Raw genomic sequence first — 17,707 nt, forward strand, 5'->3', positions numbered from 1 at the left:
GGCTTAAATTCAGTTTTATTTTCAAGTAAAATTTGGTTTTACTCCCAACATAAGCACCATAATAATGTATTTCATGGTGTTGGACCTTTGTCAGTTCCATATCAACCAGTGTTCCTCAGTTCTCCCGAACATCCTGTCCTAAAAAACAAAAAGACCAGAGGTCCTATTCGCATGAACATATGCTGGGTGATCTACAGCCTGGCTGTTTTCTCCACCGGAAAGAAGAGAGATAGAAGCATCAGATTGTTACCTTTCACTAAAGCATGTGTATCCTATGCAAAATCAGTTTTCTTCCATGGTAAGCTTGTGATTTCCCTTTTTATGCTTGGCACAGGAATATATTCCTTGCCATTCCTGTTCAAATTCTGTCACATCATTCTCATCACATACGCAACAACCTACCTATATGGCTTATCTTGCTTTCCCAGGAGCTGTCATGATGAGAAACCACAGTTCCCCACCACTAGAACAACATCAAACTAAATACGTAAGAGACACATTTTTTGGACAATAGGATAGGATGAACACTCTCATACTTCTGGGCAAATATTTGAAATTGACTTCAGACCTGTATCAACTACTAAAGAGAACTCTTACTTTTAAGAAGGGTAAGTGAAAATTAAGGTTTCCAGAATGTCTGAACACGTATTAAATTTCTGAGCACATGACTTTGCTTAAGTAGACAAAATTGGAGTTGGAAATTACACAGCTACTTCTTAAAATATAGACAAAGAAAAAAACATGCAATTAGAGGCATTAACACTTCACTTTCTCTACTAACCAGCTCTTAAAAGCTACAAAGAATATAAAAGCCTTTAATTGCTGCTATAATGGAACAGTTAAAACTAATATCACACATGTATCTAAGAAGTGATGAATACAAAAGAAAAAAACCCAGAAATTTTATTCAAGGAAACGACCTTAAATGACCTTAATCCACCCATTCTCTCCCTTCTGCAATGCTTGTTTCAATCAATCTAATACCAAAAACTCAACACAGCAAGTTATAGCAAAGAGGTACAGTTGGTCAGTCATAAATGCTTTTATATCTAGACAATCGCTGCATGCCATAAATCAAAATTCTCCTGAAAATGTCACAAATGGTGGTTGAGTGCTGAACATGCACTGGCAGGTTTCACATGCACATGGCTGATATCAAAAATAGTTGTTCCCAATCTGTAATTACTTTATAAGTGCAATCTTGTAGCAAAGTGATTTCTCAGCTGCCAAACTAAGTGTGGCTGTCTTTAATTTCTTCTGACTATAGGGTACTGTTTCATGCCTATTTGTGCTGGAAACCTAGAATCAACAGGTAACCTGGCACATTTGAAATATTATAATAGATAACAAAGCAGTTTTCACAGAAGTAATTTAACTTTTAACATTTAACTGTTCTAAAATTCTATATAGGTCTTCTAAACATCACTACCAAATAGATTACAAAATAATATATTTTGACTATGTCAAAATCATGCTGCGAAGCACCAATTTCAAAGTTCATTCTCTAGCACATTTGTTTAAGCTGTAACAGATATTTCAAACTCATATCTGTAAATGCAGCATCAACCAAATAAAGAATATACTGTCTTTTAGGAAAGTTGTCTTACTATATCCAAGAGTTTCCAATGATTAGCAATGCCTGGTGATTGAAAAAGAGGTCTAGTATTCTGAATATAAAACAAATTCATTGCACAGCCTGCCTCCTGAAAACCTGTTTCAGTGATTCAAAAAGTACTGTAATATCATGCTGTTATAAAGTAGCCAGTTGGAATGGATTATCAACACAGATTAATTGCATGGATTGCTTAGCAGTGATTTCCAGTTTTTAAATTCTGGATACCATTGGACAGATGACTAGAGATTACTTCTAAAAGATATGAAAACGGCAGATTGAAAACCACCATGCTATGGTTTAACACTACCCTGCACACCAGGATACAGATACCACACTACTGATCCTATAGGTTTTATCTTTTGTATCTCATTCACATGTGCTACATGTGTTCTGAGAAGTACAAACCTGAATTTCCTGACTTGACTTATTTCTGTTTCTGCAGTAGAAAACTGTCAAAGAACATATGCCCGGGGCTCCAGTTACTTTTGAGAATCTCCCTCGTGAAATTTATGTACAAAGATTCTTTTCATCGTTTTCACTTCCAAACACTCAACAGTCACAAAGCCACAAGTCCTTCAGCAACTAAAAAAAAACCCCAAAACCCACAACAAAACTAATACAATCTCTCCCTAAAAGATTCTCCATCACATTTACTTCCATTTATTTATATCTTGTTCCTTTCTGCAACAACACATTAGTAAAAACATGGTCCTAGAGGTACAGGTGAATTGTTACATGAAACAATCTACCACATTTGGAGCGCAAGGTAATGTAGACATAAGCAAGGAGAGGAAAGAAGAGCTGCCTGTCCCCATTTAGTCATAATTAGGGTACCAAAAAACAGAACACCCTCCTGTTAACGGCAACTTGGTATGTCTTGGGCCAGAGTAGAGCTCCACCCCTCTTTAGTGCCATGGTGTTCGGCATCTGCTGTCCCATAAGCTGGGCTAGCAGGGCAGCCAGCCAGCCAGCCAAAGGTAGCTACCCCTGTGAGTCTGAAGAATCCCACAAGACAGCAGGTTGCGCCCTAGCCAAAATCCCATCATTGTCAAGACATCAGTTGGAATTGGCAGTACTGCACTTACTCCATCCTGCAGACAAGTTTACTATGTGTCACAGAACAATTCAAAATACCACAGGCTTGATTTTGCAAAAAGAGGAGTTTTATCTGTACATTCCATTTATGCAGGTAGCTATTCCAGTGTCACAGCAGTACTGGAAAAGGGATGGAGTCCATAAGTGCTAACAGAGAATACATGGGAACCACAAATTTCATGACAATTCTGCACTAATGAAACACTTTCCATGTATAAATTGCATCCCGGTCACTAGCTTTGAACCCTGTACCACTGCAGACACTCCCTAATCTTGTTACAGGTTATTTGTTAGAAAATTGTTAGATTTTATGTTATATTCAGAAATCAGGTTATATTATTGGTCTTTGTCCTTTAGAAACTGATGGATTGAGCTAGTATGTCAATAACATGCATGGTAAAATCCCAGTGTAAGCATTTTTCCAGCCTTTGGAGAGTGTTGTATAAATAATACCTTCCTCTAGGCTACAGGGCAGCTACTATCCAAGCAGTTTCTTAAATACCAGTTCCATAGGTGGAATGAGGTTAATGACAGGTATTTGTGAGCACGGATATCTGTGTCTGGCTAGCCTTGCTCTAAAGCACCAGTGAGCTCCTGCAGTTTTCAGGCAACTATCACTCAGGCTACATATGCACAATGAACAAATCCTGTCCAAACTGCACGTAAGGTGCTTAGCAAACATGTCCATGGAGCACTTCCTCCTCTCCTAGGGATGTAATGGTCTGAGCCACTACTTTTGTTTTTCAGATTACCATTACCATGTTAGAATACGACTGAATTTCTTTTTACTCAAAATCAGAAATCATTTCAAGGCTGACTTGAATTTTCAAATGTATAGGAATGCAAATAATGTATGTGATCTGTCTACAAGCAATAGTTAAATTTGAAACTGTGAGATGAGAAGGAACTACACAGATGTGACAAGTAAGATTCTTCCTTTGACATACTGTGCAAAGATAAACATTTCTTTGTAATGTAATTGTATCTCCAATATTCAGACAATTTGAATAGATTCACAGCACCTTGTAGTTTATGGGCTCTAGACTGTTTGGTTCGTGTGTGCAGAGGGCTATAGAAAGAATATTCTGAATAAAAGCAGGCAACATAAAGTGTTGCATATGAATCTGTAATGTTCCACGCCCTCTCAAACACTACAGGCTTGTATTCATGACATAACAGAATCTGACCACCATCCTATATTCTATTTCCTCACCACTGGAAACACCTTTAAAGTTTAAAAACACTCTAGTTTTGAACCGAACCTGTCAGGCAACTTGAACTAGAATGCACTGGAAGCTCTGTCTATAATGACTGAACATGGTTTAACAGCAGAATTAGGCAATGAGTTTCTGTAAAAACACTGACATTGAGTTACTTTCTATTTTCTCAAGAACCCTAGTTATTAACTAGAGCCTGTATGATATTGGGAACTTTTACATTTAACCTAAGACTATTTCCTCCCAAAAAATCCACCTATTTACTTTTCTCCTGTAAAGCTGTTATCTGTCATCCAGCTTTTAATTCTGAGCTTCAAAACCAAGGGCAGATTTCAGCTATCAGCTAACTTGTATTTCTGATTCATTAGCTGCCAGTGTTTGTAAGTAACTGCGTTTTTAGGGCTGATTGGCAGTCTGGATTTTGTTCTTTAAAATGACAATGCTATTTGAGATGCACTCTTTCTACCTTAAGAAAAGAAAAGGTATGGACTGACTTGCAAGTATTTTCCTCACATTTACTTCTATTTTGAAATAGAGTATTATGTAACTGATTTCAAATTCAGGCCCTTCAAATTAAATTACATGGGCACAGTAATAATCAGTAAAAGTGAAGACTTGGCTCTAATGAAATCAAGCAACAAACTCCCACTGATGTAATAAACTCAAGATATAATCACAGAACACTGATTTATAGGCAGACCTGCACAGGATGAAACTCTCATCCAAGCAGGTCTCTAGCTTGTTCTACTGCAGCATAGGTTCAGTCAGAAATATTTGATGAAGGGATATGGACTCAAAATAACTGTTTTTCACAAAATCTCATCCTTTAAGATTGCAGAGGCTATCGCACATCTCCAGGGATGCTCTGATCGATCCCATGAACTTTATTTCTTTTCCCATTATCAGAAGTAACACTCTAGTCATATCCATGCACAGATAGAACAGCATTTCAATTATGCAGAGAAAGAGCAGCTGTAAGAGATCTTAGTTATGATTACAAGGATATTGAATGAGGGCACACTAAGACACTTCCAGCAGATTTCTTATAGATTTCCCCATGGAAAAGCAACATTGGCTTGAGCAGCTGAAGCACATGAAAGGATGTCCAATTTAAACAAGGAAACCATCTACTTTCAAGCAGCAACTGTATTGTAGGTTTTTCTGCGTTCCACATGTACACAGCATAAGAAGACAGTTTTGTGGGGCACCAAGTTATATTATTAGTATACGTCTATATTATCATTATATAGTCATAATACTGATTTTTATACGCACATAAGGATTTGTTAACTTCTCTGAGAACACAGCAAAGGGTAGAGTCAAAGCATGTAAGACGCCAGATATAATCAACAATAGTTTGGCATTCTTCCTTGCATGGTCTGTTCCTCTCTCCAGCGGAGCCGGTGTCACCTCCGCACTCCCCAGAGTCCCGGGGCAGGGTCAGGGCCCGCAGATGACTCACTGCCCACTCACCGCGGGGGCTCCCGCTCTTGGAGCCAGGCAGGTGTGGAGCGCCCTCCCCCGTCCCCAGGGACCAGGTGACACCCCATGGACACCCGCGGCGTCGCCCTGGCGATGCTTCCTCGCTCGGCAGGGAAAAGCTGGAGGCCCGCTGGCCGCCCCGGGCGCGGCGGGAACCGCGCCGCCTCCGCTCCCGCTACTCACCAGTGACACAGATGGACTTCAGCATGGTGCTCCGCCAGGCAGTGCCGCCGCTCTGCCCCGCCGGCTGCCTCCTGCTCGGCGGGCTCCCGGCTGCTGGGCGGGGAGGCAGCGCCCGGCGCCGCGGGATATACCCACCTCGCCGCCTCGGCGGATCCGCGGAGGGCAGCTGGCCCCGGGCTGGCAGGCGGGAGCCGCGCTGGCAGAGCCCCCGCCCGCCTCTGCAGACTACAATTCCCGGCGGGTTCCGCGGGGCCCGTGCGCTGGCGGGGGCGGGGCGCGGGCGCGTGGCACCCTGGGATCTGTAGTGCAGTGATCGGTGTCCCGGGGTGCCACGCCGCCGACGCCACCTGGGAACATCAGCCCGCTGTGTCCCACCGGCACTGCTGATGTCAGCTGTCAGCACCATAGGGACGCTTTAGTGTCATCCTTTGCAGGAGTCTAGCGAGCATAACTCACGCAGAATCTTGCGTTGCAGTCCTCTGATAATCATTAGCTACCATCATCGCTGCAATTGGTAAAAGTTGGTGTGATTGGTAATGATCTGCTGGATCTGTGGCAGGCAGAGGAAGGACTGCATGGGGCAAGGGTGCTTTGCAGAATATATGCCACCCTGGGAGACAGGTCGCATGCTCGGGGATGTCCCATGCAAGGAGAATGGAGGAATTCCATCAGGGCAACGGTTTAGAGGCGTAAACTGATGGTTACCACATAGTGATTAGTAGCAAATAGAATTTTAAGTAGAAGACATACTTTACACCCTCCTGTCGCCTTACTTGTGCAATCTGCTGCTTTGCTTGTGAAACCTTTCACTCCTTGAAATCTGCGCGTTTTAAAATTGAACAATTGAACAAATAGGAATAAGTTATTTTATCTTAGCAATCATGGTTGTGCAACCCATTAATGTTGGCACGGTGTAGGAAGATTCTGTACTCTTCACCCAGACTTAAGGGGACTACTGAAGTCAGATTACATATCAATACATTCTACTGTGTTAATAAGGCATTTACTTTTCTTAAATGGTCAACATTTATTGGAGAGAGCAAGTTAATCGAAAGTAACTTACCAGCACATTAGTTCTTACACAGATCATGTGAGTGTAGTGATCTCCCAGGGAGAGGAGAGCTGGGAAGTTGTGTGGTGCTTTGAGTATCTTAAATATCTGCCACGTTCCCTCTCATCAATAAATCCATATCTGCAATGTACTCTACATAGAGGTTCCCTCCATAGCACCGTCCAGTAAGACCTGACTGTATCATGAGGAGGAAATTCTCCACATCACAGCTCTTTGACACTTCAGAGAATCCCTTTCTATGTCCTGCCTGGGAAAGTTTTAGTGAGTTTCGTGAATCCTTCTTAGACAGACATGCATATTTGCAAGTATGCAATCACGAGACTGAGTAAACACTGCTCAGATAGCTCTGTCTGCTTTCATGTCAGTCTTCACAGGCAATAATTAAAAAAAAAAAAACAAAAATAAGGGTTTAAAGCAAATATTTTCATTTTATTTTCTACTGCCTCACACACAGTCAAACCTTAAGACCAGCTATGAAAAGACTGAGGTGTCATTTTTCTCAGTTGCTAATGAGGAACCACACTTCTACCTAGCTGACAAATTTGATGTCCCTTTTAACTTGAATTCTTTGAAGATCTGAAAAGATATACGCTCTGTCAACATGTCCAAGTTTCACCTAAAATACCCTCTAAAGGATTTTGCTAACAATGTAGCATCTGGAACTTGCAGGCTTGTCTCCAAATCTCAAATTGCAGGAACTGAGTAAACACTTTTAAATTTAGAGAGACAAAGCTATCCCCAATGGGTTAGAGTTTGCTTGTGATGCATGGCAGTTACAGGATAAGACCCCAAAAAACAGTGAATCGGTTCAAGCACTGCAAATAATTAGCACAGCTGATGAAGAAATGATAGACAACTGCAAGAATATAAAGTCAATGTACCATTTTACCATAAGTTCCCAGTGGTTTTGCTGCATAGACCCTAATTCTCCTTATAGAGATGACATTTTATATATACTCGAATGCCATAGCAATGAAATCAGTAACCAGTTACTTTGGTGTATTTTACACATCTACCTTTTTTCCTTGCTCCATCCATTGGATGCCTTGTCTCCATTTCTCTCATCTCCTGACTGCTTCTCCCTGGTGTAAATGAGTCCTTTATTCCCTGAGTGCTTGGACAGTCAGTGACCCCTGAATCTGCTGCCTCTACTTTGTTTCTTTTTCTTTCCCCGCTAGCCTTTTCCTTTGCAGGACAGTGTGAAGGTTTTTTAGCTCCTGACTGTAGCAAGAAGATGCCAAAAGCAATAGCAGCAGAAGGCACAGAGGAGGGATGCTAACAAGCCACCTGTCCCTGCTTTCTGCTTTGTCTTCAAGAAAGCTTTGTCACATTTATTGACTAAAAACATAGCATGGAAAGGTCAGTTGAGAAAAACATTACTGAGTATCTCAGTGTCAACATCTCATGACAAGAATGCTACACACACACATATATATGTAATTTTACATATATACATATATATATAGTGTAGCTCTAGCAGTTCTGACCTTAAAAACATCTTAGTTTGCCTGGAAAGACAGCAAGAAAAAGAAAAGCTACTCTGTCATGAAAAAATTCCAGGAGGCTATCAGTGCAGCTGGCACTGATCACATTGTAGGAAGATAACGGAACATAGGGACAAATTGTGATGTTTAGATGAGCCAACCACACAGTGGAATACACCTTAAATGACACAGTTCCACAGTCCAAACGGATCTACACCCATTGTTAGGAGCTGGAATTAAAGGTGACATGTATCTTGTATTTCAGCTTTAACGTAACAATACTTCCAGAGATAATTGCAGATTTACCTGGTCATGCCTTCCGAGATAATGTCATAGTCAGTTGGTCAAGCGTACTGCAATGTCTTGCATGCAGAGGAGTATCTTTATAGGAATATTAGCACCAATAAGCTCTGCAATGTGTGCAGTCTGAAAGAGCAGTGACACATTTTATTGATCTCTGTATCTGTCAGAAGCTAACACCGCAAAATTCCAGCACATATAAGCATATATAAATATATATGTGTATTTGTGCATTAGGATTTTAAATATGTATATATATATATACACACACTTGTTTTAACATTGCTTTTATTTGGTAACTCCCTCATGTTCCCATCATCTTTCCACCACTTCTCTATTACAACAAAGACTCACTGATGAACTATGAAAGCTGAGAACGAGAGTCCTTAACTAACTCTGCATAATTTGGAAAAGCTTCAGGCCCTTCAGAGTGGCAAGATCAGCCTTCCCTCCCTGCTTAATGACTCTTAAGCTGGCTGAGTATCTCCTGACCAAACAATTTCACTGACCAAGTGACTCCAATTGACTGTCCTTCCAAACATATTTTTTCTAGAAGCTCCTTCAGTAAAGTCTGACATTGCCTTCTGATTTCAGCTGGGTCCTACACTTCTAGAACACAGCAAATGCAGCTTATGCTTGTGAGAGCTGCTTATTCATAGATGTATTCAATGGGACTGCTATTTTAAGATGCACAACTTGATACAGCTCCAGTACTCAGACTGATTTATCCACTGAATTTGTTCACACTTTATGCTAAGGAGGCTCAAAACCCTACACTCAATGTAACAAAGGCAAACAAAACATAGACAAACCTTGCAGCAAAGTACAGAGAAGTGAAAACTATGCAAGATCCTTGCAATGTGAACCTATGAGTTTATCTGACTGTTGTCTGCTATCATATGAGGAAAGAAATCTGTCCATTGTACACTCACAAATGCACTTACACTTACTAATGAACAAGAGGCTGCTTTCCTTAGGGCAGAGAACTGGGTTCTAAAAATATAGTCCCAGTAGAGCACACAGCTCCTTCAGTATGGACTGATGGACCAGCTCACCCCTCTTGATCTTTCCTCCTCTAACCGTTTGCCCACTTCTGCAGCAATGCCTTGTTTCTACAGGGGTCCTTCTGAGAAAGGCAGGATGTTGCCTTTGGCAGTGGCAGGCAGGACTGGCAGGAAGGACTGGCAAGCAGCCAGAGCACAGGCTGCTGGCCGAAATGCAAACACCAGCAGATAAATCACAAGTGCCTTGATGTGGCAACACAAATACCAGGTCAGGTAGCACAGGCAGCTTGAGACAATCTGCCCTGTGCTGGTTTTGGGTGGTGTAGAGTTAATTTTCTTCACAGTGGGTGGTGTGGGGCTGTGTTTTGGATTTGTGCTGACTACATGGTTGACAATACAGAGACGTTTAGTTATTGCTGACCTGGGCTTACACTGAGCCGAGACTTTTTCTGCTTTTCCTACTGCTGGACAGGAAGTTTAGGATGCATGGGAGATTGGGATGAGATGCAACCAGGACAGGTGACCCAAACTGACCAAAGGGACATTCCAGACCATCTGACATCATGCTCAGTATATAAACTGGAAGGAAGAAGGATGAAGAGGGGGGATGTTTGGAGGGATGGTGTTTGTCTTTCCAAGTCACTATTACATGTGATGGGGCCCAGCTCTCTTGGAGATGGCTGAACATCTGCCTGCCCATGAGAAGCACTGAATTAATCCCTTGTTTTGCTTTGCTTATGTGTGCAGCTTTTACTTTTTCTATCAAACTGCCTTTATCTTAACCCACAAGTTTTTCTAGCTTTTACACTTCCCATTCTCTCTCTGATCCCATTGATGGGGGAGTGAGTGACCAGCTGCATGGGGCTTGGTTGATGGCTGGGGTTAAACCAGAAACCATCAAAAATAACCATCTATTATACATTTTTACTTTGTGCCTTTTGAAGCTGGTCAACTCTTTTGTGGTGCTGGGATCATTTCAGTTGAAAAGCAAAGTTCTCCTAGTAGTGCATCATCCTTTTTGGCTTCTCAGATGAGCAGTACACTTTTTTCTTAACCAACCTGAAAAAAGCACAATGTTCCTCTCTCTATTGCTGTTCATTTTTTCCACTTTGTTTGTTTGATCCCTTATTTTTTGCTAGTCCAAACTATACAACAGACTTGTAAAACAAGAAGGGGATATCAAAAAAACACAACACAAGTCCTTACCAGCCTTTTACAAGAAACAAACTTGGTACTTGTACAGTAGTAAGTGTGAGTACATGGACTTTTGGAGGCATCTCTCACCTACATGCTGGGCCCGGCAGTCTCCTTGAGCAGGAGCTCCAGTGCTGGAAAAAGGGGACCCTTCACAGCTAACATTAGTGGGCAATGACCCACTAATGGAAAGAGTGATGATGTACTTCTTCATCAAAGTATTTCATTTTATGGCACATCCAGATTCTTACACTTAGGACAGGCTCTGTAGAGCAAAAGGTATTTTTCCTGGCCTGGAGAAGGTGGTCTTCTGGTAAATCCAGTTTTCAAGGAGAAACACTGACTCAGTGAGGGGTAGAACCCAAGGTATAAACTCACTCTTTTTTTCCAGTTTCCAAGTTTTCCAGTTTCCAAGTACAAGCCTGGCACTGCTACTGAGCTTTGCAGATTCCCACATAGTTTGTGTAGTTAAATGGGGCTATAAAACAGCTGAGGCTCTTTTATTTACTCCATGAGGAATAACACCTTCAGGTGGTATCAGTGACAAATTCAGCCAATGGAAATGGTGTTCAGTAGTGTTGGGGAAATGTGTAAACCAAACCAGAGGTATTTTCAGACTTTATTCACCTCTACCTCCTGGCTGTTTCTGGAGATTCCCTGGCTACCTCTTCAGCGTGGTGTTAGTAGAGCCCTAGTGTTGGAGCTGCAGACAGGGACAGCGCAGGGCAAACACTGCTTGCCTTGTTACAGACCTGCCAAGTTCAAGAGAATTTTTGATTAGACATATAAGAACAGAGGCTGCCCATACCAACACACTTGCAAATATCTGTTAGGGAGCAGCAGCTATCTTCATGGCCCAAGATGTGTAGCATCTTCATGTGAGCTCTGGCTCGAGGCAGCCAAAGGCCCTGGAGATGTAGAGAGACACATTCAGAATTCTCACAATTTTCAGCACCATGGGAAGAATGAAGGAAGAATTATTTAAAATAACCTCTTGGCCATTTTCATTCCCTTTGCCTTCTTTCATGCATTATTGTAAGGTGAGAACCCTTTGTCGTATCACATCCAGGCATTCAGTAACACTGTGTTTGTACTATAGACTGCTAATTTAGGTTTTAGTCCATCAGATGCTTCTGTCCTTCTCATTAACAAAGAGCCATGGTCTTATTTTCATACTCCATTAGTTAGTCTATTTTCTGTGTCATAGCAGTTTGTTAAGCAAAAGCAGATTGAAACATTAAGGATATTTACTCATCTCTAACACATCATCAGTGTAATTATACATGTAGGTTGCACTGAAGCTGAGATGACATAAGGGACCAGTGTCCCTCTTGGGTATGTATGTGGAAAATATAATTTCAGTTATGTTTATTTAAATTTCAGTAGAATTTGTCCCATAAGAAACATCTGTTTCTTATTTCAGATATGCATTTTTTCCAAATGTTGAAAAAGCGATTTCCAAAGCAAGACACTGAACTGCCTAAAATCCTGTCCAAGTAGCACCCTCTAGTGTAAATATGCTACTTTTGCAGAAAGGATTTCATGATACTCCATGGCTGGGTTTTTTTTCTAAAGAACTGACATAGAAAGTGAAAAAAACTACCATGAACTCACATAAAACCCATTTCATATCCTTATGTCCTTTCCCTATTTAGCAAAACATATAGACTACACTTAATTTGAAGCACCTATTTTGGTTTTAAAAACTTTCAAGTGATTTTGCAGGTAACATTCTTGGCCTTCCTTATAAATAATTTATGTGTATCCTGTAGTTTCATTTATTTATTTAAAATATGAGAATAGGATGGCAAGAGGTCAGAAAATGTTAAGCTTACAGCCTACTGAGTCTTTTTAAAAAAAGCTAGAGCTGATGGAACACTTTTTTTTGTTAGTGAGAAATGGTTTCTCAATAAGAATGTCCTAATTTTTCCACTGCTCAGAAAAATATTTCAAAAACATAAAATGCAATACAAATTGGCAGCTGGTGAAATTGCTGACGTGATTATGTGATTTCTCCATTTGCACTATGTTGCAGTTGCAAGCAAGTCTCAGGTACTGGGAGTAATATACTGGTCTAAATTAACATAGCTGCACCTAAGTACTCTCATGCCCTTTGCTTTATTTCAGAATTCTTATGTCAGCAAATGGTACATCTGTACCATATAGATAAAGAAAGAAAAGGGGGTATTTTACCTTGAGACACAAAAGAAGGAAGTCTAATTCTTCTTCTGTGTAAATATTAGGAGACCTAAATGAACAGCCCTGAGAAACTTTCTGTGATTTAGTGATACAAATGCAGTATTATACTGACTGAAGACACTAAATCTTTTGAGGGTGCATGAAATGCAAATATTTCTTAACAGCCCTGTAAAAAAGCAGAATTCAACCACCCAGAGATCTTTTTCTGAAACTTAGTCCACTTGCAAACTGTCTTTTGTTGTTAATGAAATATCATTTTTGTCTCATTCCTTGTTTCACTACTTCTCAATTTTAATGTATCTTCTTTCTTTTCCTCTGTTTCTTTGTTATTCTTCCTTATTGTCTGCCACTTTTCACTCATCTTGTTTTCGTTCTTTCTCCCCATAATCATAGAATCATGAAGGTTGGAAAAAGACCTCTAAGATCATCAAGTCCTGTCATAACGTTTTTGCTTTTCCCTCCAGCTTTGACTTCTCTGAGATTTTTTTCCTTCAGTTGCTCCTCATAAGAGAGTTTCTGTAATATTTTCCCTCAGCAAGCATCCACTTTAAGGATTTTCCCCCCAACTACACTTGCCAAGGCAGAGTAATGAATGAATCCTTTTTGTAATAGAAAACAAAGTCCTAGGTAAAAGTTACACAGTAATGTCTATGGGGTCTCGCATTGTTTTAGTCTGGGTGAGCTGGTTATGAATTTCCTATTTGGACAATTAGGAGAGAGACTTGTGCTCTGAGAATTGCTAATTTAAATCCATGTCACACATCGGGTTACTCACTCATGAAACCTGTCTTGTTCCTGACATAAATATATTCTTTTTCTGGATAATGTCAGCCTGTGATTATCACTGGAGCTGATAAAAGCAGTATAATCACCTTTGGCTTGGCTTAGAAAACCTAACCTATCCTAAAAGCTGCCCATCAAAATGTTTTTGATTATGTAACGTTTGTAATAGAAAATACAGATTAATCCAAACTGCAGTGTTTTGCCAGGCTATGGATCTACCCTTCTATTCACTGTTTGGAGGTGAAATTGTCTTTTTCCAGGCCAGCTCTCTGCCATACTAGCATATTCGAGAGGATGTGAGGGCACAATTTGCTCTTCATTTCAGAATCACTGAAAGGATGGATATTATATTCTTACTGCTCTTGTGTAGTGCAGGATTCCCTTATTACAGGGATCCTGCTGGAGGGCCTGTGAAGAGGGGAATTTCTTACAGCATGACTTCAACTTAGACATAGCCAAGACACAGAGAGTCAGACCTGCACCATACATCCTCCAGGATCCAGTAGAGGCAAAAAGAAGGTGGGCCAGGGGAAGGAGATGTCCTCAAGAAGCACTGCAAAGGCTATCACGTTGTCTCTTCCCCAAGGTTCTTCTTCCCCCTTTGTCATAAGTTTTGGGAAATAATTAATTTTAATTGGGACTATGGCCCAGAAATTATGATGCACACCACCATGTACAAGGACATACATTTGCTTCTCCTCCTGTGGATTCCCATGCAATCCTATACTAGGTGGGAAATGGCTTTCTGAATTATGACAGCTCTCCACCTGATTATGGAAGAGTGGATTTTTCTGGTAAAAAACAGCTTCTGAAAGGTAATCTACACTACAAGGAATACTACACTACTGTATTCTAATTATCATGTTACATATTGATTCTGCTTGCAAGTGCAAGATAGGTGTGCATCAACTTTTGAGTTATTAAACAATGAATAAAAGGAAATTACAAGATGGAAGGTAGTAACTTTCTCTAATTGACAGAATTTTTCTGTGCATCAAGGAAGCACCTTGCTCATCTTTCCTTTGGAATCAGAATTGTGAACTCAGTTTCTCAGCAGAAAGTTTTTGGAAATATTCTCTGACAATTACATAATGGAGCTACACAGTGGACTACACTGGGATCAGCATTTTCAATGTCAATATTTTACATTTCTGATTGGTATTGGTATTGTAAGGAAGCCAGAGTTAAAAACACTTCGACAAGTGTTCTTCTTATTAGTTAAAAAGTGCTCTACTCTTATTAAAGTACTAGTGCAAACATCTATAACCTTCTGAAATGAAAATATACCCCTGAAAACAGTCAATATGCTTTAAAACTTTTTAAAGGAAAACTTAGGAAAGTAAAAATGTTCTTGTTGCCACGTTAAAAGAAAAATGACTGGCTCCAGTGCTTAAGTTTTCAACTCTCATGAAAACTGCAAGCCAGCAAAAACTGTTCCCCAAGTGCTTTGTACGGTGTTGTTTATAGTTACAGAAATAATTTCTTTTCATTAGCTTATGCCTGGCAAGAAGACATCTTAAACCACATCATGTGAGGGAGGAGACAGTGAAGGGTGAATTTTTGAATGCAAAACTCTGGCATAAAATATAAAGCTGTTGAACAGGCAGAGCTGGCTCATTGTTCTGCTGGTTTCACATGGCATTCCCTTCTTTCCCTCTCTTTTTCTTTATGCCTGCACACAGTAAAAAATCAGTTGTTTTTTTCCCCATAAATTGCTGTATAAATAGTTTTACTCATTTATTAAGAAAAATATAACTCCTACTGAAAATTTAATTGCTAAGAGCTGTACCTCCACCACTATGCAGACAACAAGCCTCATTTTTATAGCACAGTTCCTGAAAAGGGCTGACTTTCTTTGGCTCCTTAGTGATAATCCACTGATTCCTGGAAAACAGAATAATTCCTTGACAAGATGAGAAACTAAGTATTCTATTTATTTCTAGCAAAACCTTGATGAGTCTGGATCAAAATTATGAAGAAATTATTGGCTCTGTAGAGAGCAAAAGGGAAGGACATTTGTCATATATATACTGCATTGATTTAAGCAGTTATACACTCCTAGGAATCTCCATTTCATTTTTCAGACTACACTGTATAGAAATACCTTTTACAAGAAATTTTTTGCCCAGATTAAGAATAAATATTTTCCTCTTTTTAATAATAACAATAATTAGCATATGTATTATTTACACACCCTTATGTACACTAACAGTGCAGCCACCCCCATTCTGTCAGCCCCTACACTGAGCATCATGCTATGCTGTGTCATTTGAAAGATGCCAGCAATGGATGGAGCCACATTTGGAAATGAACCAAGGACAGATGGAGCTGCACCGTATAAGTCTCACTGACTCTCATGTAAAGCAGAAAGCATGTTTAGATTGCAGTAACTCTTTATTATTTAAAGGGTTCAAATTGTGCACAACTTTTCTTCCTTTGGAACGGCAGGAGAAAGAAAGTACTTAATTCTCTCTATTTTCTGCCAATGACTTTGAGCTCCATATTGGCTATTTTGTCTTCTGGTGTTTTCCTGCATTCTCTACTGCTCCATTAATGGAATATTTCTGTTGTTCACCAGTGATAGCTAAATCTAGTTTCTCTTGAAGGAAATAAAGCCTGTTCTTTCTTACCACTGAACAGTTCATAGATTATGAATGAGAGATAAGTCCCATCTTGTAAGTCCTGATTTTCTGCCTGGTGTGTGAGCAAGTTCTGATGCTGGACCTCAGACTGCTCCAACCCACGTTTATCTGAGAACAGTGCAGAGATATTTGTTTGCAAGAGTGCGCAATCTTGAAGACTTCTTCAGAAGAGTATTTTTAGATTCTGTTGCACACTGATGCCATGCTGTTCGAAAATAAGACAGTGGAAAGATTTTTTAATGAGGGACAATTAGAAGAGTGTTGGTTTGTTCAGGAAGGCAAAATAAAGGCTAAAAGAGTAAAAGACTGCTGCCTATAAATAAGCAAAGAGGCAAAAAGCACAGCACTAGTGAAGAAGGGCAAGGTAATAAACACTATTTGCATAGGAGCAAAAAGGTCTAAATAGGTGCCAATATGTATGGATAGACTGGAAATTTTACAAGGTTTATTCATTTGGGCAGGCAAGCCTATAGCAGCCTCCTGATGGGAATGGCAGATATGAAAAAAACAAGATGTATCAGTGATTGTGCTGAAAACATGTATGTGAAGGGCATTTGGGGTGCTGTATGGATAACAACGAGTGAACCTCAGCAACCTCAGCAACCAGTGGGTCTCTGCTAATTCCACATTCACTGAGAAGGGTGTGCCAGTGAAATGGTGCAGGGGACAGCTGTAGGAAGTGGTGGGTGAGATTTCATGAGACCCACAGGCTGTAGCATGAGGAAAAACAAGAATAATGAAAAGGATCCACAAGTTTCACAGCTGCACTTGGGTAAGTATCCCCTGCGTCACACAAAAATCAGGCTTTCTGCTGACATCTCCACATCAATGCCAGGTGAAAAATTAATCTTCCAACTCAGCAGCTGCAGCAGGATGTGTGCTCAACCAGGCACTATTGCTCTTCTTGCCTGTAAAGGAAGTAAAAGCCTCTTAATTCGAGGAGGGGCTGTCAGCGAGGAGGAGGAGGAAGGTGAGTTCAAAAGGACATAGTCTTTAAGCTGTGCCAGGGGAGATTTAGGTTGGATATTAGTACGAATTTCTTCACAAAAGGAGTAACTGGCCATGGGAACTAGCCCGGGGAGGTGGCGGACTCACCATCCCTGGAGGTGTTAGACTGGACGTGGCACTCAATTCCATGGTCTGGTTCACAGTGTGGTGTTCAGCCACAGGCTGGACTCCATGATCTCAGAGGTCTTTTCTAAACAAATTCTGTGACAGATCAGCCATGGCTGGATGGACTCCGGGCACGCAACACAAGGAAGACCTGGGCGACAGGGCCGCAGACAGGGTCACACGCAGGAGCGGGCGGTGCAGCTCCCGAATCCAGCCGTAATTCCAAGGCGGAGAAAGCGGACTCACCCTTGTGGTGCGGCCGCCGCTCCCTGCCCCCGGTGGGCGGGCGCGCGCGGCTGCCTGCTGCCGGGTTGAGCGACACCC

At 40.8% G+C, this 17,707-nt stretch overlaps 1 protein-coding gene and 1 long non-coding RNA gene across 2 annotated transcripts in view; both read right to left on the reverse strand.

Moving 5' to 3' along the window:
• The window catches only part of MATCAP2 (microtubule associated tyrosine carboxypeptidase 2), a 29,257-nt gene extending 23,490 nt beyond the window's left edge, over positions 1-5,767 (reverse strand). The window contains exon 1 of the mRNA XM_014886873.2: positions 5,593-5,767. Within this exon, the coding sequence (XP_014742359.1) occupies positions 5,593-5,617 (25 nt within the window). The 5' untranslated portion in view covers positions 5,618-5,767. The remainder of the gene's footprint in view (positions 1-5,592) is intronic.
• Positions 5,768-16,003: 10,236 nt separating this feature from the next.
• On the reverse strand, positions 16,004-17,666 carry LOC148225191 (uncharacterized). Its single transcript, XR_015804221.1, has 2 exons — positions 17,366-17,666; positions 16,004-17,178 (listed from the first exon to the last, which is right to left on the reverse strand). It is a non-coding gene; the product is annotated as an uncharacterized LOC148225191 (long non-coding RNA).
• Between the last annotated feature and the right edge of the window lie 41 nt (positions 17,667-17,707).

The sequence above is a fragment of the Sturnus vulgaris genome, chromosome 1 (assembly GCF_052056855.1).
Source record: "Sturnus vulgaris isolate bStuVul1 chromosome 1, bStuVul1.hap1, whole genome shotgun sequence".
In the NCBI taxonomy this organism is placed as follows: Eukaryota; Metazoa; Chordata; class Aves; order Passeriformes; family Sturnidae; genus Sturnus; species Sturnus vulgaris.